The sequence below is a fragment of the Myodes glareolus genome, chromosome 21 (assembly GCF_982192425.1).
Source record: "Myodes glareolus chromosome 21, mMyoGla1.1, whole genome shotgun sequence".
NCBI classification, from domain to species: Eukaryota; Metazoa; Chordata; class Mammalia; order Rodentia; family Cricetidae; genus Myodes; species Myodes glareolus.
The window spans coordinates 50,119,226-50,146,488 of record NC_142046.1 but is presented as its reverse complement, the minus strand read 5'-3'; the positions used below and the strand labels follow the sequence as shown (position 1 = coordinate 50,146,488).

The 27,263-nt window shown below is 43.1% G+C and overlaps 1 protein-coding gene across 2 annotated transcripts in view; it reads right to left on the bottom strand.

Moving 5' to 3' along the window:
- Cers6 (ceramide synthase 6) overlaps positions 1 to 27,263 on the bottom strand; it is a 244,418-nt gene that overhangs the window by 49,131 nt on the left and 168,024 nt on the right. For both annotated transcript variants that reach the window (XM_048425933.3, XM_048425934.3), the window contains exons 5-6: positions 13,442 to 13,492; positions 9,580 to 9,672 (exon numbers count right to left, since the gene is read on the bottom strand). In XM_048425933.3, coding sequence (XP_048281890.2) covers positions 9,580 to 9,672; positions 13,442 to 13,492 — 144 coding nt within the window. The remainder of the gene's footprint in view (positions 1 to 9,579; positions 9,673 to 13,441; positions 13,493 to 27,263) is intronic.

Below are 27,263 nucleotides of genomic sequence, written 5' to 3'. Positions count from 1 at the left end.
AGTAAGGCCTCTGAGATTTTACTTGAGAGTTCCCGTAGATGCTCACAGTCAGTGGAGACTAAATACATCTAAAGAACAAGACAAAGGGAAAGCCTTCTGCTCAGGGATGAGGAAAATATTCAGTTTTCTTGAATTAAACAAAGTTAATACATACAATTAACAACGTGTAATTTTGCTCAGAGGATAGAAATCAGGTACTAATTAAGACCAGTGGCCCATTCAACAGATTTCAAAGGCTCCAGGAGACAGGACCACAGCAGAGTGTGCCTCTGACATTGTTTTAGGATCTCTTCCCCGTCTCTGCTTCTCTCTCCTCCCTGCCCCATTCTTCCTTCTTCCGCTTCCCCTTCTCTTTCAAGGCTCACGCTGTACTTCAGTTCAGAGCAGAGTCAGGGAAACTGCCAGCACCGTGCTCATAAACACCCCCTGGGACACCCATATTCCACGTGTTTCCTGTCTGTCCTCAGTGGCTTTTTTGTTCCAGTCCCGCAGTTGAACAACTGCAACAGAGACCACCCACATTTACAATAATACCCCGTCCTTACAAAAAAAAAAGAATTCTGATGACATATTAAAGGACATGACGTAAGAAACTCAGTTACATCATCCATCGTAGCAACTGCATAGTCTCTGCCTCCCTTTCTTCTGGCAAACAATGTGTAAGACAGCAATTTTCATAGCTATTCTGAAGCAACTCAAACCCGTTTAGTATTACTCTAGAAATTCATATAAAACTATAAGGAGTTCTGGGAGGCACCCTCATCAAAAGTTTCATGATAAATTATAACAAGACACTGTGGAAGGTCAGCCGTGGCTCCACCAGCACCCCAAAGCAGGAGCTGTGTGTCCAGGCCCAGCAGCAGTTCTGTGCTGCTGGGAGCATGTTTATTTTATGGCTTCTGGAAACAGATACAGATGAAGCAGGGAACTGCCGTGTAAACACTGTTCACTCGATCCTTCTCCTAGGCAACATTATGGTGCCCTTTCAAGATGGAGAACTCATAACCTTGTCCACTGTGAATTAGTTAATATTTAATCTTGAATTGATTTTATTGCGGTAGAGAGGAGCACAATAAAATGTTATTTGTACAGCAGACACGGTATGATGGTGCCACTGGTCACTTCTGGTGGAGCTAGCCAGTGCACAGCGTTGGATGTGCAGGGCCCTGCGCTTGTCTTCACGGTCACGGCTTCCCACCTCCCTTCATCCAAGCAAGCTTCTGAACTTGCTCTGACTGCAAGTGACATCAGTGCATTTGATCGCATACACATGCCTTTTTTCTCACAAGGGGTCAATATGCAAGCACCCGGAGTCAAAGGTCTTTATAATAGACCCTCTAGGTTCTGTTTAAACTACCCTTGACCTGGTCATAATGGTCTGCATGAATTTTAGTAGGGAAAAGGTCACTTCTGAGACATTAAAAATATAGTTTATGTTAAGTCGGAAGAACTCCATTCATTCACAGATGAATCGCTCCATTTTTCTGCATGGGTCCCTAGGAACAAGGAAACCCTACCTACCATAGGATCTCAATCGATAAATCCCAACTTAGTTGAAGGTGTCTAACACCATCAGTAGGGGGCAGCCTGTGCTCAACTAAAATCAGAGCTATTAGGATGGGACTCCAGCCAGCATCTTCATTGTGTACCGGCAAGGTCTGGAGGTCCAAATGACAAAGAGCAATCAGGGACTCAATCTTGTGCTTCATGTAGAGAGTGACAAACATCTCCAGGCTAGCCCGTTGGGGATGGTGCTGCAAGCTAGCAGGCAGAGTTCAGGGGAGCTCTTGCTGTCAGCAACTCTATCTTCTTCTTGCTCCTCTTCCTTCAGGTGTCCAAGTGCGCGCTCCCATCCCCTGAATTCTAGCCGAGGAATTTTCTCAAAGCTTCTTTTGCCTCCACACAGATGTTCTGGAGTAGAATGCTCGTCTTCTTCCCCTTTCCAAACCCCGCTTTCCCACCGACTACCTAGTAAACGCCTATGTACCTTCTGATTTGCCTACCGATTTTCACGTGGAGAGGCTCCGAAGCTGTGATCTCTCTGTGCGTTATTTCAGAAAGGAGCACAGAGATGCCGGTGTCTCCAGTCACACTGTGACAAGGGGCTAGAGCTGGATCTAACGGGTTGTCACAGGTCCCTGAAGAGGGCGAGGGGCACAGTGCCAGTGCGCAGCAGCTCTGAGATTAGTGAGAGAGTTCCAGACCATTCCTCACCCATCTGACCTGGGTGGATGTCATCAGTGAGAGCTTAGCTTTGCAAGGAAGCAGAGGACCACCTGATACAATGTGAGGTCCCACCTGAAGTCACTATTAAGGAAGAAGAAACTCTAGAGCAGCAATGCTCACACATCAGGGTCTCAGGACACCTTTGCATTCCTAAAAAGCATTGATGATGTAACGTTCAGGCTAGTGGAAATGAAGACATTTAGGAAAAGACACATGTCCTTCCTTTGGCGACTAACTATTGGAAATAATGGTCCCTAGAAACTGAAAATTTCCAGGAATCTCCTGCTGGAAGGAGGAGGAAGCTGAAGCCTGGTGCCAGCAGAGGAACTACTCTCTTGGAAAGAGACTCACATAGTTGAGGAGAGACTGGAGCTAAGATAAGGGTGGATCAGTGATGTGTGGACCACACCTTGACCAGAATTGCTTAGCTATGCATACTCCTGGCCTTCTGTTTACACCCTAATGAGACATGTGTCTGTGTGCACATGTGTGTGTGCGTATGTGTGTCAGTGTGCGCATGTGTGTGTGTGCATATGTGTGTGTATACACGAATGTGTGTGTGTGGGCACTCCTGTGCATATGCATTCGTGTGATGTCACTAGATCTCCGTATGGCCATGGTGAATGCATTTACTGTCACACCCAGCTTTTACACGGATGCTGGGGACCCACACTCAGGTCCTCATGCTTGTGCAGCTGAGCACTTTACCACCCGAGCCGTCTCCCTGCCACCCTGCTTTTCTCTATCACTCTGTCACTGTAAGTGACTTCTTCAAGATAGGTGGCCACGTTTGGCTCATTACCGCTGCTGTGCTGCAAGCCTTCACCGTAATACCTCTGGTAACAAGGGGATCCACGGGGGACTTGTTAATGTAGCTCTAACAGCATTCATCCCATAGAGGTTAAAACTGAGAAGTCAAAAATAAAATACAATACACTTACTAATTTTTAATGAATTCCACTACACATCAAAAATGCTTTTATGAAAGATGACTACAGTTCCTAAAATCAAAGTGAGAACAACTGACAAGCGGCAACCGTTTTGCGTTACGACAGATCTCTCTGGTGTCTGGCTTAACTCAAGAGAGTTGGGGTCCCCCAAAGGCACGCTTTCCATCTGTTGTGAGATTCGTTGGTTGAAGTAATTGACAGAAATCTAATATCACACAAATACATAGCCCAAAGAAGAGAGGCTCTTAATAGCTTTTTGGAAAGTTACAAGTATTCTTTGATATGATGTCAGCATTCAACAAGTCAGATACCCTCTTAGAGCAACCGTGTGAGCCAGTGCACTGCTGGTCAGCTACACTCATTGGTCCGTCTTTCACTTTAAATGCTCGTCTCACTCACAGCTGACTTTTAAGACATGAGACATTTGGAAAACACTAGTTGACCTTGTTAATGATACTTTGTGACATAACATTTTTTTATAATTTATTTATTTATTTATTAAAAATCTCCACCTCTTCCCCGCCTCCCTTTTCCCTCCCCCTCCCCACCTCCTTCTCCCCCTCTAGTCTTAAGAGCAGTCAGGGTTACCTGCCCTGTGGGAAGTCCAAGGTCCTCCCCCCTCCATACAGGTCTATAAAGGTGAGCATCCAAACGAACCAGGCTCCCACAAAGTCAGTCCATGCAGTAGAATAAAAACCCAGTGCCATATAAAGCCACGTTTATTTAATATTTTAAATAGTTGTCAAGGCAGCATACAAAGTAACTGGTGTCGCTCTGGAATTTTCACACACCTGCACCCTTACAAATAAAGTCTTTAGGTAGTGAATGTGTCAAGCTCTCTCACTGGTGGACACGGATTTTCTAGACATGGAAGACTGAAACCTTAAGTTTGGTCATTAATGAATGGTGTCAGTTGCTGGACCAGCTCACTCTGGGCACTTTTACAAAATACCTGCTGATCACACAAGGCAGAACCACACTGCTTGTCAGCTATTTTTTAAATTAAAAATAGTGTTCTATGGGAGGGGGACAGCCGGATTAGTTAACAGTACAAAGGATTAACTGCATATGATTTTTCTTGAGATACCGTTGTGTATTGATTACAAGAGCCATTCTGCATGTCTACTTCCTACTTCATCACACACCCAAAAATTTTAAATGTATATTTGAGAACAGATATTTAGTACAATTAATAATTTTGGTGCCCTATCCATAGTGTTCTCAAGTGCCATTTCCCAGTATGTAGCACTGGAGACGACAGCGACCACAAGAGCATCCTGGTGCTGCGGCCAGCAGCTTTGACTGCTGCTACTGTTGCAGATTTCTGCACAGAGAGGAAGGCAAATGGGATCTCAGTGCCCCGAGGAAATGGCTTTGCCTTTGTGACCGTCTAAAAAGGTCTCAGTGACTGCCCAGGGCTAAGATGTGCCACAATGACATCCTGAGACCTGCTGATTTTGATAATCATTCTCAAACACAGTTCTAGGAAATTACAATTCACTACATTCTTAATAGCTGCTCCACTGGGTCAGGACAAACTAGGTTAGAGGTTTAAAAACAAGGCCCCTCACATCTCAGCGGTTTCGACGAAAGGTTTGTTTCTTACCAATGACATGCTTCCACTGTGGAGTAAAGAAAGAAGAAGGGGTCGGCTTACCAATCATTCAGGGGCTTAGGCTCCAAGAGCAGACCTAATTTGAGATTGGTGCATCTCAAATTGCACCAATCACCATGCAAGAAGGAAAGTGAACCCTCCTGAAGGTCTCACCACAGCAGTTAAATAGTGTAGGAGCAAAAGAAATCAATTATGTTCACAGTCTACTAGTCGCAGCTGTGTGCGTGTGTGCGCGTGTGCATGTATGTGTGTGTGCATGTGTGTGTGTGTGTGTGTGTGTGTGTGTGGTGGGTTATGATTGTAGACATGCCTGGGGGGGGGATGCAACTGGTCACACACGCGGTTGCAGGAAAGCTAATGTGAACTGAGCGTTTCTGGTGTGCCAGAAACCAGTTCGGCTTTGCATGCTGCTTATTTATGCTTGCAACATCCCCACGGGGCAGGTTCTAAGACCTCCTTCCTTGGCTCAGAAAACCAAGATGTGGAAAGGGAAAGCAACGCCAAGGTCACATTGGGAACGGTGCTGGATAGGCACAAGGCTCTAGAGTCCTTGACTCTCATTCTAAGTTATACTGCCCTTAATGTTTTCTCTGGCCTAGACAAATGAGAAAAATAAGAACTTCCTCCTGATGGCGAGCTTCAAGCGTTGCCCTTTGCTGTACGATGACCCTTTCTTACTATGTTAGCAGTCTTTCCCCCTGTGAATTAACAGCAGCTCCTTTTCTTATTTGGAAAAGGAAAGAACCGCTCATGTTAAGTTCCTCCTCCCTCTCTCTTTTTTTTTTTTTTAAATGATTAACGGTGTTAATTTTGACTGATTAAAAATTTAAATCTGTGAATACCAGTTTGGGTTGTTTAAGTTCTCGACTTAGATTCAGCCAAATTTTGGTTATTATGTTCTGGACACTGCTCTTATTTTTGACTGTCAAAACCCAGTGTTAATTTAGTGTGTATTGCTTCAATTCCATCTACGGGACACTGGCTTCCCTGTGGGAAGATTAAAGCATGCATTTTCGTTCAGTCTAAGGGATAGGTCTGGAACATGGTAGCCTTTATAAGAGAGCCAATGTAGTGGACACGAGATAGTTTCTGCAAAAGTTACAAGAGAACTAAACAAGCCAGCCGCCAAGTTTTTCTCTGGCTATATTTCACCACCAAATCTCTCTCTGTTGAGATTGTTTGACAAGATGTGGTGTCTCTCCCAGAGCAAGAGAAAGCAGCAGGCCGACATCACCAGCCAGGATCTGGGGCAGTGCCAATGATGTGGCCTGAACATGAGCAGGGCCCACTGGCCATAGGCCCAGGCCTTTGAGCCAAACAGCAGCTTCATTAAAAGGGACAGGCGGTTGAGACATGAGCAAGCTGTTCTGAACTGAACAGAGTATTTATTAGCCCGCCTTGGAAAATGGAGCTGTGCAGACGAGTGCTCAGTGTGAACAGGTGCCAGAGAGCAGACTTGGAACAGCCAGCAAGCCTTGAGGAAAGTGAGGTCTTTTAGTGTCCTGAACCAAGAAAATGCTCGACACTTTTGATGGCAACTTAACTATTTTCTGACAAAAGAAAAACAGAAGGAAAAAAAAGTAAGGAGAAAAATCTTCAAGGTTTACACTATTTCTTTGTAGCATACATTTAAATTCCGAGTCCATTAGATCTTTGTCAGACTCTTCCTTCTGGTAACATTAGCAGCGGTTTCCCTGGCTGACCAAATAAGTACCAACTCTGGAAGTGATCGAGAGGGCGTATCTTCTCAACACACTGAGGGAGGAAAGGGTCTCCTCTCATTTGTAATCTCTAGGTTCTGGGTGAAAAAGAAGATGACCATTTGAATATCAAGGTAACCTTGAAAGACTCATAAAGCGACTCCGTAAAAAATTTGACTTCTAAAAATCTGAATGCGATGGCTCAAGTCTGTAGTCTTAGCACCCGGGATGGGGGCTCAGGCTAAAAGTCTGAGCCCAACTTGGACTACATAATAAAACATTCCCTGTCTCAGAATAAACAATAAAAAGATGCACACGTGTGTGTGTGTGATGTGTGTATGTGTGTGTGTGTGTAGAAATGATTTATAACTGAGTTTAAGATAGAGATTCAAAGAGCCTGAGTCATAGACTCTTATTTAGCATTTATAAGTCCTGGTCTTTGAAATGACCGTTTGGCTCACTGTGATTTAAGAGGGGAGTCAGAGTGTTGCTAATCACTTTTAAGGACCTCACACACAGCCAGCTTCCCCAAGTGGCTTTCACCCTCCACTGCCTGTAGGCAGGGCTTCAGCAGGTCCGGGCCAAGATTAGGAAAGCAGGGAGATTTCAGACAGCTGAGTTAATACCACCACATATAGAAGGTAGAGAGTGTGTCTGGCCGCTAGTAAAAACCATAAATCACCAAGGGCAGAAGAGCAGGTCTTCCTGGGGCGTGTGGGGGGGTGTAATGACGTCAGAGCTGCTGAGGACCCACGGGCAGTCAGAAAGGTGAAGGTACAGACGAGAGGTAGAGTCTTAATGGCAGACAGCAGCTGAGGGAAACAGTTTCCATATTAACACCTGTGCCAACCAATAAACCGGTCCGGTGGTGGCCAAATGCTCATTTGGTGTAGAAACCAGAATAAGCCAGCTGTGCCAGGAATATACAAAACTACACTGACCAAATGAAGAGAGAGGTGCCAAGCATTTTAATAGCTTGGGTGTGTGTGTGTGGGGGGGGACAACATAAAATCAAGTTCTCAACACCAACGATACTCAGGCCTAGGCTCAGTTCCACAGACCTTGTAGTCAAATGATCACTTTCTTAAGTGTTCCCTACCTAATGTTTTAAATACATACACAAATATAAAAACTGACACACTTCAGTGTTTGAAAGTAAGCTGCCTATGAACATGGGCAAGCTGGCTTACAACAACGGAGACCATCTGAATACATCAGCTCACCGAAAAGACGAGTTACACAAGAAACGAGAAAGCTCGTGCAAGTGGAGGGAGCTCGGTGACCTTTTGGAAAGGAAAATCTTCTAGGACTCGGAAGCAAAAGACAGCGACCCCCCTCTCCAGTGAACGTAGCCAACTGTAGAGGGCACTCCTAAATCTCACTAGGCAAGGAAGACCCAGTAAAGCAGGGATGCACTCCAAGGGGCTTTAGGGGCTCATGGCCAGAGCCTGGCAGGGCAGGGCAGGAGTGGTGGACGTGTCTAACCGAGTAGCGAATTTTAGAACCTTGCCTGGCAACCCTGGGCTCCAACTCATTCCCATATTGCATGCCCTTGAGAGATTTACGCCGATTCACTCGACATTCATTTTCTCAAGTCGAAGGGTAAATAAAAAGAACGCTCTGCATCTCTGCGCTCTCTAAGCCTGACCTGTGTGACTACCAGGACGAGGGAGCTACCGGAAAAGCTCACAAAGCGAGCTTAATCTGGAAGCCGGAATCGTCAGGCTGCACGTTCTGATGACCCGAGTTAGGAGCGCTCTTCCCGTGACCGAGGAGACCCAGCTAGCATGCCATCACTGAAGATGCTTCAAACGTTTCCAGAGTGCTCAGGAAAATGAGTAAGGCAGCCACAAGTGTGGGTGTTAATGAGTCACCCACTATGCTTAAGCTGGCCTTCACGGGACTACGTGTTTCAGATGGTGAGAGGATGTGTGCTGATAAAGTTTCTTGTTGTTTGTTTTGCTAGCCAAGCACATGACTGCTGCTGGAAAGAGAAAGAGTCCCACCCTTGAGGGTGCCTGCACCCGTGGGCACATACATACACACAGGCACACACACAAATAAATAATAAACACTAAAACAACGAAAGTTTAAAGTGCAGTGAGCTGCCTTTCTCCTTTCCATTTAGAAGGATGCCAGCAAGATAACTCTGAGGAATGGACAGAAGTATGGGAACCATGGGAAAACGGCATCAAAGAGAAGGGGAGCAGGGGATGCATAGCGGTGATCCTGCCCAGGGTCCGTTAGGATGTGACCAGAGTGAATGGATCCAATGTCCCCATGAAACAGTATAGCTGTGTCTATGCTATAGGTTGACACTAGATCAGTGGTTCTCAACCTGTGGGCCATGACCTCTTTGGAGCAAACCTCTAGCTCCAAGAAAATTTACATTACAGTTCATAACAGTGGCAAAGTTATAGTTATAAAGTATCAACAAAAATAATTTAATGGTTGAGGGTCATCACACCATGAAGAACTATATTAAAGGGCCTTATCATTAGGAAGGTCGAGAACCACTGCATTAGATAATTCTTTAATTGAAGAACTTATTCTGCACGTAAAAATACTGAGTCTTTACTCTCTCTCTCTCTCTCTGAAGCTATACATAGAATTTTTCTTTTTATTTAATATTTTAAAAATAAAGGCTTTACTGGTGTTTTTATATACATATATTGTAGTCATACATACATGTATACATGTCTAGGAATATGTCTACATATTCATGCATGTGTATTCAGGTGTTTGATAATGAATATCCTGTAATCCACGCTAGCCTCAGACCCTCACCCTCACTATCTCACCAAAGTTCACCTTAAACTTGTGATTTTTCCATTCCCATCGTACAGATAAGTCTGTTTTGTTTTTGTTGCTATATTTTTGCATGGAATGAAGGATACTGGGTTTGGGGGGCAAGCCAGAGGAGATGATGGGAAAAAAATAAAACCAGCACAGACGGACAGAATTCCTGTGGCAATGCAGGAACCAGTGCTAATCTAGAGGTCCCAGAACTGAGACGATGTCTTCGAGGCTCTGCACCCTCTCAGAGAGGACCCTAAAGTCAACCCCCATATGACATCACAACTCTTACCTTCCTTTTGATGTCTGTGAACTGGGAAACCATCAAGGACCAATAAAACGACAGCTCCAGGATATAATAGTAGTGAAGGTCAGCAGTGAGGGGCTGAGGGGAAAAGAAAAAGGAAAAAAAAACTATTAACAGTTGACAGGAAACCCGCTTTTATCCCTAACGCCACAAGCTAGCTCACTGCTAACTGATAACACAGTCTTATGCTGAACACGCGCAATTCCCAACCTTTTCTTGGTAGACAACGGCATCTCGGGGCTGCCTATAGACTACCGCGCGATACCCTGAGTTTTATTTCATCTCAAACCCAGAAAGCAGTAGCTTGTATGGCAGTTTGCGATCCTATTCTCTGAGTGTAATATGAGCAGCTGTGGGTCTTTCACATAGAGCAGCTTTGAGATTCCTCAGGCCGCGCGGCACATGCCCTGATACTTGTTGATACTTGTGTTTGTGTATCAAACACACACACAGTAGCCACTGTGGGTGTTCAAAGCACAGAACAAGGAATGCAGGTGGAAGGGATGTGTTCCATAACGGTCAGTGAAACAGAGGTTCAAAGTCTCTATTAATCAGAAAGTCGTGTTTTTAGGAAATGTTCACTATATTGCAATATTCAAAACAAAGAATTCAAAAATATTTATTTAAAGATCAGAGGGACAAGAAGGGAACAAACGGACACTCGAGTAGGCAGACACTTCCTAGTCTGAGACGAAGGTCCAGTTCTATAACTAGGTAGTAAAGTTACTTATACAATAGTGGGGGAGGGGACAGGAGATAATGCCTGTTCTGACTGCCTCAGAGGCTCAGAGAGACAGTAGAGTTGGCAAAGCGTGTTTTTTTTTTCACAGACACACATACATGCACACACACCGCATGCACACACACTACATAAAAATCAAAGTTTTTTTTTTAACAACATGTTGATGAGTTATTTTTAGCTTTTTAAATTTTGTTTTTTAATTGAGCTGGAATGAACTGTCTTGGCTTATTGGAAAGATTAAAAAATAATCTCTGAATTTCTTCAAACATATTCACACCACTGTTCAGAAGGCAACAGTCTGTAGTAAAAAGGAAATTACTGTCGTATGCACCATATGCCAATCATGGCATAGTGGATAGCTATCACAAGACGGCTCTTACTCAGTATGGGCACCAAGGAAAACTATGTTTCTCTCTTATATTTCTGACAAGGAACTTTATAGGATAAGATATTAGTTTGGCAGTTCTGAACTTGAAGTGACAAAGAAAATTACTACAGACTGAATGCTAGGATCTCTACAAACCAATGTGTTGAAGCCTGATTTCAATGTAATGGAATGTGCAAGATGGGCTGTTGGGCAGTAATCAGGGCATGAGAGGGGGAGCTCTCATGAACGGAGCACAGTTTCTTCCCATGGAATGAAAGAAGCATCCGTGCTCAGGGGTACCTTGAAAGAAATCTATTTCCCACTGACATGCCTTTCAGATTCTGTCAGCAGTGCAGTCTGGGAAAACAGGGCCCTGGCTGGAGCTTCTGAGCCAAGGTCAGATTCTGGTGTTGATGATTCCCTGCTTCCTGGCATCATCACCTGGGAGAGTGCCTCAGAAGGTCACAGGACACGCGAGGTCACATCTAGAAGGGCCGAGCTCACGTGCGAGCACCACAGTAATCCGCACTCGCCCGCCGCTCTACAGTTGGTGAAACACACCCACGTGACTCACTCTGAGCATCCTGAAGTCTGCAAAATTACCACTCTCGTTCCTCGTGTAGATTACAGAGCTGGCGGGAAATTGCTATCAATTAATTCAGGTTTAAGGGACACAGTCAGGTCTCGTGGCTAGGGAGGCCCCTGACCACTACACTGCGGCCTCTCCTGCCCAGTGTGTGTTCCTTGTAATGAGCTGTACAAGGGCCAACTGCATATAAACCTCATCCTACTTTAATCTTTAGAACATATACCCATATAAAACTATTACCTGTGGAACAAATCGGCACACTCACATAAGAGGATATGTGTTTAAAATTGAAGCAGAACTATTACTTTTCACTGAAAAATCTATCCGGTTACTCATGTGTTAAAGACAATAAATATTTCATGAACATGTTCAATCTTTAAAAGTGCACCGAAGGCTTGAGACAGACTCTGAACCGAAATCTGCTCTCTGTATTTATATGCATATGACTGTATGCAAAGCATTATACTTGCATACACGCTATTTAATTTCCTACACCCCCTACCCGAAGAAAGTCAGAAACTTTTATTAGCATGTAGCACTTGTCGAGGATAACCACTGTTGCCATGAGAGACCATGAACACGTCTAAGATCTGGGGACCCTGAACTGTATTACTCAGTATTAATCTTACCAGTAGAAGACAATTCTTGATCTAAATCCCCACAGACGGGGTATCTTCCTTTCCAGGCTGAGGATATTTTCCACTTTTAAATTTAATCTTATCTCCTAGCCCCTCAGACTTTCATGCTAAATCTATGGCGCTGGGTATGAAACAGTCTATGGCTACATTCTGGGCCACAGTCCTACACACTCAGCTCAAACCAAACACCCTCCCCGCTGCATTTAGAATCTGAAAGTTATTCTGGGCGACATTACAGTTAAAGACAAGGTTAAGTGTTACATTGCGCATGACATTTGTCTCAAGGCCTTTCAGTGTTGTGGAATTTACCTCTTAAATGTGGGGCGTTGTAGCAGCTGCCGCGCCAACATTCCAAATAGATTTCCAGAAGCCTTTAATACCCTTGTCTAAGTGGGAAGGGAGATGCGGAGATGCACGCAGGCAGGGGAGCACGGCTGGGCCTGAAGCAACTGCATCAGGTAATGGACTGGCTTCTGCCTTGTGTCAGCCCCTAGTTATCACAGGAATTCTCAGCTTCCTCTAACTATGTCCTGCTGCTCATGGAAATTCTTCTCTAATCTAAATAAATGAAGGGATTCAAATGCAAACTGGAATTCCATTTCAATGTGCCCGTAGCCTTGAAGGAGTATCCAGTGTCAGCTTCTACCACTTGCAGCTCTCAGGATAGCACAGAAAATGTGGACTATGTGTTCCCCATTAACCCTATACACACAGGAAGTCTAAACGCCTCTAAAATGCAAACCCCAAGTCAAAAAAAAAAAAAAAAAAAAAAAAAAAAGAAGGAGCGTATTACAATACCTAGTTTCATTTCCTTCCCTTCTGGGACATATCTTGACAAACTAGAAAATTCCCAGTTCTACCTTTGATCTTTTTTATTTTAATGCAATCAAAATTAATTGCTCTAGGGGTGACAAGGACTTGTGCTAATCCTACTGAATTCATGAGAGGATGCGAGAGCGCAGCAGTGGGCAGAGGGAACCCTCCCCTTTCAGGGCTATTTCATTTCAGCTGTCGAAGATGGTGTCTCCTCCTCAGTTACAGAAACACTTCAGCCAGGTGTAATGGCATCAGTGCAGTTTTCTGCATTGGGAGAAATGGTGCTTGATTTACATATTTAGAGGCCACTTCTAAGCTCCAAAGTCAGCAGAACTCAGCAGGCCAGCTCTAGGGCCACACTTGAACATCCACACTTGCTGTGGAACCCGCACCGCCAGCAGGCCTTAGACTTTCCTCTGTACTGAGAACCAGGAACCTGTCACCCACGGAAGTGACAGATCCTGTTCTCCAGCAAAAGAATCTTACGTATTTATCCCACCTGATAAAGCAACCAGACTTTGATCCAGCACTTCATTAAGAACCCACAAAGCCTTGTCTTCACGAGGTTATGGCTGACATTAATGAGCAGGTGCAATACCAAAACCTAAGTGGCCACTCAACCAGCTGCATTCTGCATGACACCAGAAAGATGAAATTCCCTACATCTGTAAACCCCAGAAGTCAGACCTCCTTACCTGGTAGGGGTAGTTATACCAGCAGTGTCTTGTATTCCACAGCCAAGGGGTCTGGAAGAAAAAAAAAAACAAAGAAATAGACTTTACATGCTTTAGAACTGTTGAAACATCAGGGGTCCCATCCCAGTGCTCTCCGGAATGGAGTTCTCTCACACCCGGAGACTGTATATTCTGTTGGTCGCTCTGTTGTATTCCTGCAATGTACCAACCTCAACAGCTATGCTTCCAGGGCTGGATGCAAAACATCACGTATGGGAAAATATGACTAACAGTTGGTACAATCTACCCTGGAACTCCCGGGCCTTATTCATCTTTGACCTGGGTTCCCTGATACGTTTCACTTCAGCAGGATGGTTCAGAGGAATCCCCATGGTACCTTCTACCTCCCATCTTCTGGTCCAAGTTTCTAGGGCAAATCATTCTTCTTTGATGGCAACTATTTGCCTTATAAAAACATATAACTTAAAAAAAATCTAAGTAATCACACAAATTCCAAAACCTACAATGACCAGAGAAGAACTCATGTGAATTGAGACAGAGCTGAACCATCCAAAAACATCAGGACCACATTTTTCTATTAACGTTATCTGTTTGACATTCCTCATCCGCTGTTAGCCGTCAACTCTGTAGAACCCATCCCTAAGCCCTAATACACTTCTATTGTTCTGGTGATTCTTCTCCCCATTGTCACTCCTGGCCCACAAGATGAAAACGATTACTCTCTGGCAGCTAATATTTGTCAGGCCTGTCTATGTCTAACACATTGCGGTGGTACTTATGCATAAAACTCATTGAATCCTTACAACGCTATTAATATTAGTCTTGTTTTTTTCAATAGGTAAATGCAGGTCCTTTGCCTGGAAGATCTTCCTAGGTCACATGGTCCAGCAGTGCCTAAACTGCAATCAAACAGAGACTATGTGGTCCCCTGCTAACATGTAGTCACTATGTCCCGTCTGAGTCTGACAAAACTGAACTGCAAAAAAGGCCCCCCTCCCCCAGGGAGCACATTTTAAAATGTCTGCGAGTCTCCATATTTTCTTTTCATTTAAGCACCATCCACCTTCTTTCTTGTGAGAGTTTTGCAGTTTTGGGTTCTCATTTGCTATTGGTTCAACACTGCCCACTATCCACTCTGTATGGATAGTAACTTTCATTTCCTGGGGGTCTGGTCTGTCTATTTCCTCCATTTCTCTTATCTAGACCATTGATGCTTGCTATTATGGAGTGCGTGGTGGTTTGAATGAGAAGGGCTCCTAAAAGCACAGAAATTTGAATGCTTGGTTCCTCGTTGGTGACACTGTTTTGGGAAGGATAAGGAGGTGAGTGTGGCTTGGCTGGAGGTATGTGGCTGGAGATTGGGAGTCTCAGCAGCTCACGCCTGACCCAGTCTCTCTCAACGCCCCGCCCCCACCTCCCTGCCTCCAGCCTATAGACCGTGATGTAAACTCAGCTACTGTTCCACCCTGCTTTCCTCCAGGATGGCCAGGGACTCACCCTGAAACTGTAAACAAGCCTCCAACTAAACGCTTTCCCTTATAGTTTGCCTTGGTGTCTCGTCACAGCCATGGAAAACTAAGACAGGGCAGAAATGAAGATCGAATGAGACCGCATGTATAAAAATACCACGGCAGCTTCAAAAGCTTGGCAAGTTATTCTATTTTCATATCATACAGACAATGTATGCTCATTGAAGAAGATCTGGAGAGCCCAGAAGAGCATGACAATGAAAGCAGCTTCGGTTCTTGCTAGCATGAACATTTTAAATGACAGCACATTTCTCGTCTTCTTTCCCTATGTGATGCAGATATAAATACAGATTTAGTTTTAAATATACACATATAAGCACGTTTTACAAGTGTGGGCATAGAAAAAAATCTATTTTAAAGCTCAGTACAATGTTATTCACTACTTTCATCTCTAATAAAGTATCTCCATACTTAATGGAAAAATCCCCAAGGGAAAAGGATGTGGTATGTACGTGTGGACCCCAGATCCCAGCATTCATGCTCAAGTAGACAGGTCAGCATGTTCTGAATGTGAGGCCTATAGCAAGCCTGGCAGAGCTTTCTGGATATACCAGTCTCAAGCCCCCAGGGCACAGGGTATCAGCCCCTCTAGATGTCACAGGGATCTCTTCTACTGTGGCCATCATTTCCTGTCCCTTTCCTGTCACAGGCAGGACGGTAGACACAAAAACGTCCTGACCCAGGGCTTTTCTTCCTCTCCTACTTTCTTTGCGCATCTGTTTTATTCTAAAAGTTGAAGCTTCTCCCGGATACATCGGACATTTAGCATCTAGACCCACATCTCTTGTGGTCCTGCCAACTGACTGTCCCGTGCAGAGGACACATGTCTGTCTCACAATGATCTTCACCTAGACACTGCAGACAGGACAGAGCCACCGGGGCCCCAGCTCAGCTGGCCAGTTGTTGACCCAATATTGTAACTGTAAGGTTCCTCCACGGGCAACACAACACGAGCTATTAACATCACACTTCTACACGCACAGTGCTCTTTTCTAGACCACATTATGCCCCCAAACACTGTGGCACAGGCAGATCAAATGTCTCTCCCAATTCACAGATAGAAAACAAAGTAGAACTCCGCAGCAAAAGGTGATTCTCTTGGGCTTAGCACCTTATACCTTTAAATTTAAACCAGAAGTGCTCCAAAATCCAAAACCCTAAAACTTCAACAACTTTAAAAACATGACAACATTCAAAAACAGCAGAAATCTGGGCTGATTCTGGACTATACTTTCACAGAATGGATATTTGGCCTATGGCTAGATATTGCTATATGAATCTGCAATTGTAATAAGATTATCTTACATTTGTATATGTGACTTTTAAAAAAGATTTATTATTTTATGTGTATATGTGTGTGCCTTCATATATATCTGTGCACCACATATATATAGCGCCCCTGGAGGCCAGAAGAGGGTGTTGGATCCCCTGAACTGGAGTCGCAGACTGCTGTTCACTGCCAAATGGGTGGTAAGGAACCGGATGGGGTCCTCTGCAAGAGCAACAAGGGGGTCTTAACGACTGAGCCGTCTCTCCAACTCCCACATGTAACCGTTTTAATTAAATTTATCCCATGAAACTTTTATAAATTCCTGTAATCAATTTCTCCGTTGACAAACTTTTAATGGTGCTCCCAGGAGCCATGGGTTATTAAACAACGATCTGGTCCCAGGCTTGCGATACTTTCTTATGAATTGTTCAGAGTCCAGCCTCTTACCGTGGCTCTTGGTTGCCCGTCAGAACCCAATGGTAAGCCCCTGTTGCTGAAGACACCACTCATCTTGGTTGCAAGAACCAGAGAAACCCAGTCGGGACTAAGCTGAAAGCTTTCTCCCTACTGGGTAGCATTTTCCATGTTCAAAGGTGCTTTGCAGGCTTCCTAGGAGAAAGGGCATCAGTGTGTTTACCTAGCAGTGAACCTTACGGTCTACAAGAACCACCTACCAGATAAGATATGCCCACTGCTGCCAAGTGGCTCAGCTGTTGTGGTGGCCACTGGCAGCTCTCTGGTTGGATCTGAGGCCTGTTCCACAGGAAGGCATTGATGTCTGGTACCGTAAATCTAGTCAAAAACTCCCTGAACTCCAGCAATGACTAGAATAGCAATATATCCTGAAAAGTGTAATTGTGGCTCATAAATCCTGGAGAGCCATCATATTTGATGTTAAGGTCCACTCAACAGGAGAGAACTCATGCCTTGTACTGTATACCTGGTTTACTCCCTATGTCTGATGAGGCCAGGGACCCTAGAAAACCTAATACTGTCACTTCCTTAGATGAGTACAATTTCTAAATGTATTCTTACAGTAACAGATAAGTGTGGCTCTTATCCCTCATCAAAGAAGCTTGAGTTTGCTTTGGACAGAGCCCATTACAGAAATCCACAACTAGTCAAAATGCAGAAATCAATTCATCATGGGGTGATGAATTATATATCAGCCCCAAATTATATATCTACAAGACAATCCCTACACCTAAGTTCAGGGACCATCACAGAAGAGGGCATAGGAAGGTTGTAGGAGGTAGAGGATTAGGACATCTGAAAGATGGTGTCTTTCTATTTGACAAGGACGCTGCACCCAGGAAATCTCAACAGCATGGCTGCCTATATAAGACCTGTACAATCAGAACACCAGTCTACATCCCAGCACGGATGGGGGAAATTTCTAAAGGCCCCATACCTAGATCAAGAGCTACAAGCCACGAATGGCCTTTGAGGAAGAGAGAAACAGTCTTCTCCAGGGACAAGTGCCAATCCTAAGTGAGCAAATCTAAACACGTATACAAAGGAACTACACTAAGGAGACACATCAGCTGTGTTTATAAACAAACAAAAAGTATACATTTGCATGGAACAATAAAAAAGAATAAAGAGCCATGCGAATGGGAAGCATGGGATAAGTTAGAGGAAGGGAAAGGGTGGGGAAAATGAATGAATGAAGTACAACACTCATATAAGAAATAAACAAAGACATTTTTAAGAAGGTATGAAGTTAGAAATAAGACTGGGTGGGAGACATTGGGAGAGCTGGGGGGTTGTGATGGATGAATATGATCAAAGTACACTATATTAATATATATATATATACATTTCCAAAGAATAAATGAAGGTATTGCTTTTAAAAGGCGAGGAGACTTAGGGAGTCCAGTAACTCTCCATTTTTATTGTTTGGGTAGCTCAGGAGCGGCAGCCTCTTCCTGCTCCACACCTGTGCATGGAAGCAATGCTATGAAGCACTGTGCAGACTTCAGGTAAATTCATGCACATTATCTCATCTAATCCGCACACAACTCGTCAGTGATCAAAATAACGCAGCTAGCAGGTGCCTGCCTTAAGAGATCTACAAAGAGCGTGGCGGCTCAGAGCTCACCACATTGCTGAAAGGCAGCCTGATTCAGTACATCTGGCTGAGGAGGTGAAACTCTGCATTTCTTGCATCCCAAGTGATGCTGGAATTGTTAGATCATGACCCATACTTAGAAGTAAGGTGGCACAGGATGCTAAAAAGGCGAATTCTAAGCAACTCCTTGCTGGTCTACAATTCAGTGCAGATGAACTGAATTAGTTCTAACAACCGTTTGCAGAAGGGAATCTTTGCTGGTAAGTGATTGCTAGAGGCAACGATTCTTGGCCAACCTCCCTTAGAATAGCCGTACTTCTAACTTCCAGCAGAAGAGCTGTGAGCGGAATTTCTGTGAGACACTTTGGGATGCTGCTCCTAACAGCGCCGTCTGGGAATAAGTTGGTCACACTCCTTCGTGGTCATTGGTGGGAGATAATGAGAACCGAGCTCTACTGAGACCGGTGCCAGGGGCTCCTCACCAGTCCCTGTTTGCTGACTTCGTACTGCCTGTGTAAGATACATAGATTCCTATCACAGCTCTTTGATATACACATGGACAGACCCCAAACACACACAATAGCATAGTCCACCTTTTCATATATACACCAAGGTGAAGAATCATTCCAGAACCCACTTTGGAGGGGAACAGTAGCACATGGGCTACCTCGCTGGTCAGTAGAAAACTCAAGTCAGCTAGGCCCTTGCATTGTCTTCCCCGCTAGGTACTGTGGAGGGACACAGAATAGGCAATTAAAGAAAAGCCATCGGGTAGACATTTGGGGTTTATTCCACATTTTCGTGTATGTGACTATTACCTAATAACACTGACTGCTGTTGCATGGAAAAGACCTCCCTCTCAAATCCAGTTTAATCCACAGAAGATCCCCAGACCTTTTACATCGAGAGCTCCATGTTCTCAGTCACCATGGAGATGCGTGGGCTTGCTGCGGTCTCCATGTTAGAACTGGTCAACAGACAGTGAATGAACACTTCTTTTATTTTTTTTAAATCTATTACAGACTGATTTGCGCGTTCACCCTGAACTGACAGGCAGACGTTTTAATACTCAGCGTCTCTGTATTTTAGGCACTTTTCTTCCTCTCCACACACACACGCTCAGAAGAGAGAGCTTGTGCAGAGTCCGGCAAAAGGTGGCCATCTGCACACCAGGCACAGCTGCCTGCCAGACCTTCATGCCTCCAGAACGGTGAGGAATACATTTCAGGCAGCCAGTGTGTTTTGTGGCAGCAGTCTAAGCTATCTCAGCATTATAAGACCACGCTTCCCAAACGGCGCTTCCCAGCTACTAAATTACAAACCAGCTGATCTCATTTTCAGCCAACTGAAAAAGTATCTTATTAAGACTAAGGTCACATTATGATGTATGAAAAATTGCCTTCAACACCCTCAATTTAAACCACAATGTACAAAGGGATTTTTCATTACATTAAGAACATCTGGTCACAGACACCAACTCAACAGCGAACACATTCATCAATAATACAGAGTCTCAGGGGAGGCATACGTGGCTCTTTTCACCCCCAACAAACCAAATCCCAGCAGCAGGATGGAGCCTTGGGTACTGCTAGGGCTCACCCTGAAGTCTTCATTTGCATACTTAAAGATATGAATGAGATTTATCCTTTTACTTTTTATTTGAAGAGTAAGTAAATCTAGGTTATCAGGTTTCTTTTTATTGTCTGTACTATAGAGGTCCCATTATGAATCTAACATAAAAATAGGTAAGGTCTGTTCACTTTACCCTCTGAAATAATTATGTCAGTTTAGGCTAAGGGGAGAAGAGATGTTAAACAATCAGAAAAGAACATATAGCTTACCAGACAAGGGTTCAATGATGAAATAAAAACAGAAACGCACATACTGGTACATATAAACATACAAGCATACAATCATTCATTCATTCATTCATTCATTCATAGTTTTTAGGGAAGTGGTGAGGACCTGAAGCTCAGGGGATAATAGTTTCATTCAAAATAATTGTTTTGATTTAACAAGAGAGCACGGATTATATGAATTAAAATATGTAGGTTTGAATATGTTGAATATCATTACATGTGTAGCTTTATCAAATACATGAAAGGTCTGTGGTCGGTCAATGTTGGTATCTTAGAGGCAAAATTTCAGTTTCCTTTTCTGGGCCTGGAGACACAAGACTGTAAATCTGCAAAGCAGTAACTTCTCCTTGGAGGCTCACGGCCTCTGTGCTAGCTTTGAAAGTTCTTGCCATGTGAGATGTAATTTGGACCCAGACCTGTGACAACACACAAGGACGGTAGCCTTTCATGTTGATCAGGCTCAGCAGGGGTGCTGTTCTTCTAGATCTGGTCTCGCATGAGTCCTCAGCACATTTTGCCATCAATTTTGAAAGTGATCTGAAGATCTGGCAAGCCCACGTAAGCAGAAGATCCTAAAGGGCCCTGGCCCTGAGGCCACGGGGCCTCTATAAAGGTTTTATCAGAAAAACAAAGATGAGGGAATGTGAGCAGCATTCCTTTTAGCCAGTAGACCTCAATTTTTCTGCCTCCGCTCAACTGCAGGACTCCAATACACCTAAATGTCACAGGGCATGTTGGCTCTGTTTCCCGAGAACCAGCATCCCGGGTCACCTCTGTCAGGGCTGATGTGCACACTTCTCCATGTAGCCACCAGTAAAAATCCAGATGCCTAGGTTAATTCCATGTTTAGAAAAAGAAGCTGGGACGAAGAGACCTCACTAAGGAGAAAGACTATGAAAGATTTATAGAGAGGAGAAAAATGGCGAAGATGTCAACACAAAGGACGGCAGATGTGCAGGTTAATTAATAAGGAATTGGGGACGAAGCCAACAAGAGTGGCTATTAAGAAGTAGAAATTAGTCAAAAGGCAATTTCAGAACAACGTACAACATGTAACAAAGGACTGATAGCTCTAGTATGTAAAGGAATCATAGACTGACTAAGAGACTTAACATATAATGGAAAAATGAAGCAAAGATGCAAATAGGCAACATTTAAATAAAACGTGTTTCTGTTTTTAATAATAAAAGCTATAGAACAAAACTGCACAGACTTTTTATTTTACTGCAGCACCTGGCACATATTTAACAAGGTTAATATCAAGGGATCATCAGTGCAAAGGAAAACCAGTATGCTGCAAATTAACATATATCAAGAGCCTTTAAAAGGTGCATGCCCTTGACCCAGAATTTACTATTAAAAAACCCCCAAACCACAAAACACTAGGCTTTGTTGTAAAGGCATGTGATACATAAGTATCTGTTACAGTTCTTTCTCTAATTATGTACGAATGGACTAAATATAATTATCAATATTACGAGGTTGAAATGCTCTGAATCTGGCCTCCTTTAAAAGCAGATGCTTGGATGCAGAACTGGATGCAGATGGGTGAGAAGAAAGCCAGGCAGATGAGGAGGAATCGTGGTATGGTTTGCAGAAATGAGCTGACTCCTGCTGCTGGCCGCACCATCTGAACCCCACTGGAAAGCCCCTTCCTCATAGGCAACCAGTAACAGTCTCACCTCAGAATGGGGACACCTGTGATGTGCCCTCCCCTCCCATCCCCTATTGGCTGAAAGCTACAGTGTTAATTTCTCTATGTTTCTAGCTTGAACCTTCCTGAGCCTAACTGATCCCCACAGCTACGGAATAAGTAGAGTGGGGGTAGGGGCGATGCTGCTGGCATATCATGTAGGATTGCTGTCAAAGACACACGGGACTGTCTGTCCCGGCTGTGCTGACATCGTGTGGGCCAAGGAGGATGAACATAATGGGCTTATTTTATGTGAAAATCAGATCGCAAGAAGAGTCTACAACATGCTTAAGAGATAGAGCAGACACTGTATTTGCTCGATATCCATGAATTTATTCCATGACCTCTCAAAGATACTTGCATCTGCAAATGCTCAGCCCTTTGTATAAACTGGGGTAGCACTTGCTTCTATGTTTCCATACATATTCCCACATAGAGTAAAGCCTCTCCAGACTAAGCAAATCTAATCCAAAGACAGTGCTCCGGGAGAGAGGGTTACACGCTTGTGTTTGGAAGACCGTAGATGTTCAAAACATGTGCGTTGTTTTTGTTAATAGTTGATTGAATCCTTAACTGTAGTAAAAGTGGATATGGAGAAAGAACTATATTTTATACACACACACACACACACACACCTTAAAAATGAGCTATTTACTACTTATCTCTGAGTAGTGATTTTCTCAGGGGTTTTCCTTTGTTTGTATATCAATATTAAATTATACAGGTGGTCATATCTATCCATTTTCTTCAGTGGACAAGTTTTATTCAAAGACAGTTAAGTCCAGCCTATGAAGTTTCAATGGTCCTATGAAAGACATTTTATGCATAAACAGCATTACGAGAGTAATAATACATTGCCACCCTCAAATTATCCAATAATCATAATGAGCTTTAAGTTTAAAGCTAGCACAGGAAATAGCTGCCTCTGGAGTTCTGTATTTATAGATTTATTTTAAGTATAAACATATTAATCACTTAATCCTAAATTCTCAATTTAAAGTAGAATTGGAGACGAATATAAGCAAATAATATAACACAAAGTTTTACATTACATTCAATCTAGCGTCCAAAGATTCCTCACTAACTGCATATTTACTTTCAAGCTGCCAACTAGACCCTGGCATCTCTGTGCTGCCCTGGTACCCTCTGCATTCACGCAGTCTTCCGTGTGCTTGTGGAGTAGCTAACATGAACTCACCACCTTCAAGCTCTCCATCTTTGGGGAATCTTGCCATCTCCCAGGCAACCAAAACAAGTGCATTACAGACTCTAGCCGCTATAAATGCAAGATGTAAGAAAGGAGTACACACGAGGGCACTGAACCCAGCCTTGGAGGCTGTTGCCGGAGGGGGAGACTCTAGAGGAGTTGGCATATGATAGGAAGCAGTAGACATACGGAAGGTAGTCCCTAGACAGAGGGAGGAATTTCCAGAGAAAAACCAAAACAGATCATTGTCATTTGAAGATGGAGTCATAGCTCCAACATATTTTCTATTCATTCATTCCTATACTTTATTCTCCAGAGAGGAAAAAGCTTAGCTTGCTGTCCTCATTTCTGTTGAGCAAGTAGAATATACCTCTTCCCAGTCGAGTCTCTTGTTGGCTTAGTTGTCCACTGTGATCACGCAAGAAAGACTATACTTCACTGGTCTACTGGTCTCTCCAGGCTGCCTTCCTTGCTGTGGTCCGTCTAGCTACCACTTACCTCTTTGCCTTATCCACAGAGCTCCTTGTCTGGCACCCCATAGCTTGCCCAGTCTTCTGAGCTCCAGTGTAGTGGCTTTTTGCCTCCAGAAATCATTCTCTGTGGCCCTTTGAAGGTCTTCCCTTCTGCAAAACTCCCACTTCTTTGAAAATTTAATACACACATCACTTTTCAGTTTTAAAAAGTGCCTCTACAGGGATACAAGGACCATACCTAAACACAATGAAGGCAATATACAGCAAGTCAATAGCCAGCATCAAACTAAATGGAGAGAAACTCATAGAAATCCCACTGAAATCAGGAACAAAACAAGCAAGGTTGTCCATTCTCTCCATATCTATTCAATATGGTTCTTGAGGTCCTAGCTAGTGCAGTAAAACAACAAAAGGAGATCAAGGGGACACAAATCAGAAAAGAAGTCAAACTTCTTTTGCTCACTATTTGCTGATGATATGATAGTTTACATAAGTGACCCCAAAAATTCTATCAAGGAACTCCTACAACTCATAAACACTTTCAGTAATGTAGCAGGATACAAGATTAACTTAAACAAACAAACAAACAAAAAAAACAGTAGCCCTCCTTTACACAGATGATAAATGGACTGAGAAAGAAATCAGAGAAACATCACCCTTTACAATAGCCACAAATAGCATAAAATATCTTGGAGTAACTGTAACCAAACAAGTGGAAGACTTGTATGAAAAGAACTTTAAATCTCTGAAGAAAGAAATTGAAGACACCAGAAAGTGGAAACATCTCCCATGCCCTTGGGTAGGTAGAATTAACAGAGAAAAAAATGGCAAACTTACCAAAAGCAATCTACAGATTCAATGCAATGCCCATCAAAATCCCAGCAAGTTCTTCACTGACCTCAAAAGAACGGTACTTAACTTCATATGGAAAAGCAAAAAATCCAGGATAGCCAAACCAATCCTGTACAATAAAAGAACTTCTGGAGTCTTCAAATCTGAAGCCTTAAATCCCTAACTTCAACTCTACTACAGAGCTACAGTACTGAAAGCAGCCTGGTATTGGCATAAGAACAGACAGGAGGACCAACAGAACTGAATCGAAGATCTGAATATTAATCCACACACCTTCGAACACCTGATTTTTGACAAAGAAGCAAAAAAAATCAAATGGAAAAAAGAAAGCATATTTGACAAATGTTGCTGGAATAACTGGATATCAACATGTAGAAGAACGAAAATAGATCCATGTCTATCACCATGCATAAAACTCAAGTCTAAATGGATCAAAGACCTCAATATAAAGCCAATCACACTAAACCTCATAGAAGAGAAAGTGGGAAGTACACTTGAACGCATTGGCACAGGAGACCACTTCCTAAATATAACCCCAGTAGCACAGACACTGAGAGAAACAATAAATGGGACCTCCTGAAACTGAAAAGCTTCTGTAAAGCAAAGGACATGACCAATAAGGTGAAACAGAAGCCTATAAAATGGGAAAAGATCTTCACCAACACGCATCAGACAGAGGTCTGATCTCCAAAATATACAAAGAACTCAAGAAATTGGTCATCAAAAGGACAAATAATCCAATAAAAAATGGAGTGTAGACCTAAACAGAGAACTCTCAGCAGAGGAATCTAAAATGGCTGAAAGATACTTAAGGAAATGCTCAACATCCTTAGTCATCAGAGAAATGTAAATCAAAACAACTCTGAGATTCAATCTTACACCTGTAAGAATGGCCAAAATCAAAAACATTGATGACAACTTATGCTGGAGAGGTTGTGGGGTAAAGGGAACACTTCTGCATTGCTTGTGGGAGTACAAGCTGGTACAGCCCCTTTGGATATCAGTATGGTGATTTCTCAGAAAACTAAGAAACAATCTTCCTCAAGATTCAGCAATATCACTTTTGGGTATATATCCAAAGGATGTGCTCAATTATACCACACGGACATGTGCTCAGCTATGTTCATAGCAACATTGTCTGTCATAGCCAGAACCTGGAAACAACCTAAATGTCCCATTTCCGAAGAATGGGTAAGGAAATGTGGTACATTTACACAATGGAGTACTACACAGCAGAAAAAATGACATCTTGAAATTTGCAGGCTAATGGATGGAGCTAGAAAACATCATCTTGAGTGAGGTAACCCAGACCCAGAAAGACAATTATTATCTGTATTCACTTATAAGTGGTTTTTAAACATAAAGCAAAGAAAACCAGCCTACAAATCACAAACCTAGACAACAAAGAGGACCCTAAGAGAGACATACATATATCTATGGAAAGTAGAAAAACACAAATTCTCCTGAGTAAATTGGGAGCATGGGGACCATGGGAGAGGGCTGAAGGGGAGAGAAGAGGCAGAGAGGGGAGCAGAGAAAGAACGGAGAGCTCAATAAAATCAATTAAAAAATGCCTCTAATACAGGTTGAGTATGTCGGGCTCTCTGGGATTGGCTGCCTTCTTGGCAGTTGGTCAGAAGACTTCTGAGAATACAGATGCAGCAGGCTAGGAACCACCGCTCCTAAGGAACAGCCATGCAAGTCAGCAGAGAGAGTCAGGTGAAAAGGAAACTGATATTAAAAGGCCCCTTCTTGTTGCCAGGTACAAGTGTTATTATAAGTTGTGTTGTGTGAGATGCTCAAGGGGAAACCTCACAGAAGCTATCAAGACAACAGACCAGAGCAACAGGACCCAAATTCAAGCCTCCCTCAACCATGTCCTCGCTGTGTGAGTAAGGCTCCCCGCACAATACTTTCAGATCAAATACTTTACAGAAAGAGGAAAAATTCTAATTTGGATCCCCTGATAGGCACATCAACACATTTCTACTTTACTAAATTATGCATCTTGGGAGTCTAGATTTCTTCATTTGAATTTCTTCAGCTAAAACAATCTATCACAACTGACTGACTGTAGGCACAGGAACAAACATCAAGTTCATCTGTACTGAAGAAGAACACCACAAAACCATCCACATTTTTAATTTTAGGAAACAGTTGCTTTTCTTTAAATGTCATTTGTGTTAAATGTAAAGGATTTATTTATGTTAATTTTAAATATTTCTTTTTAATTTAAGGAACTTTTTTCAAAAGAAAAATTTAAAAAGCCCCTCAGTTTTAATTTCCAATAAACAAATATCAATAGATATTACAGTGTCTAATGTCACTATATAAACAAAGCTCTTTAAGATTCGATGTATCTTAAATAGAAGGGTTTCAAACCTGGAAGTTTGTGAACTTCTGCCTTGAGGCTGGCAACTCAACAAATAGAAAAGGACTCAACTCTCTGACAACCACCAGGAACAGGCATGTCCCTGAGGCCACTCCTAACAGAGTTTTTACATATGGTATATGCTGCGGGAGCGCCTTCTGCTCCTTCAGCCAATAGCCGCTGAAATACCAGCCCACTGGGGCGTGGTCTATTTCTCTTTAAAAAAGAGCCTCGGCTTGCTCTCTTGGTTCTGGCTCTTGCTTCAGCGACTAGACTCCTTTCCTGACGGTTGGTGTTTTGTAAGTTTTACTCCTAAAATAAATACCCCTTTAAATCCTAACTGGTGTGGGATTGTTTTGCGCATTAGGTATAGATCCATTTCTTTGTCTTTCAAGCCACTGTGCTGTTGGTTTTCCTTGCTATCTTTACCTGACCATGCAAAACACACATGGCAACAGATAAATCTATCTGCGAAAGCCCTTGTTCACAACAAAAGA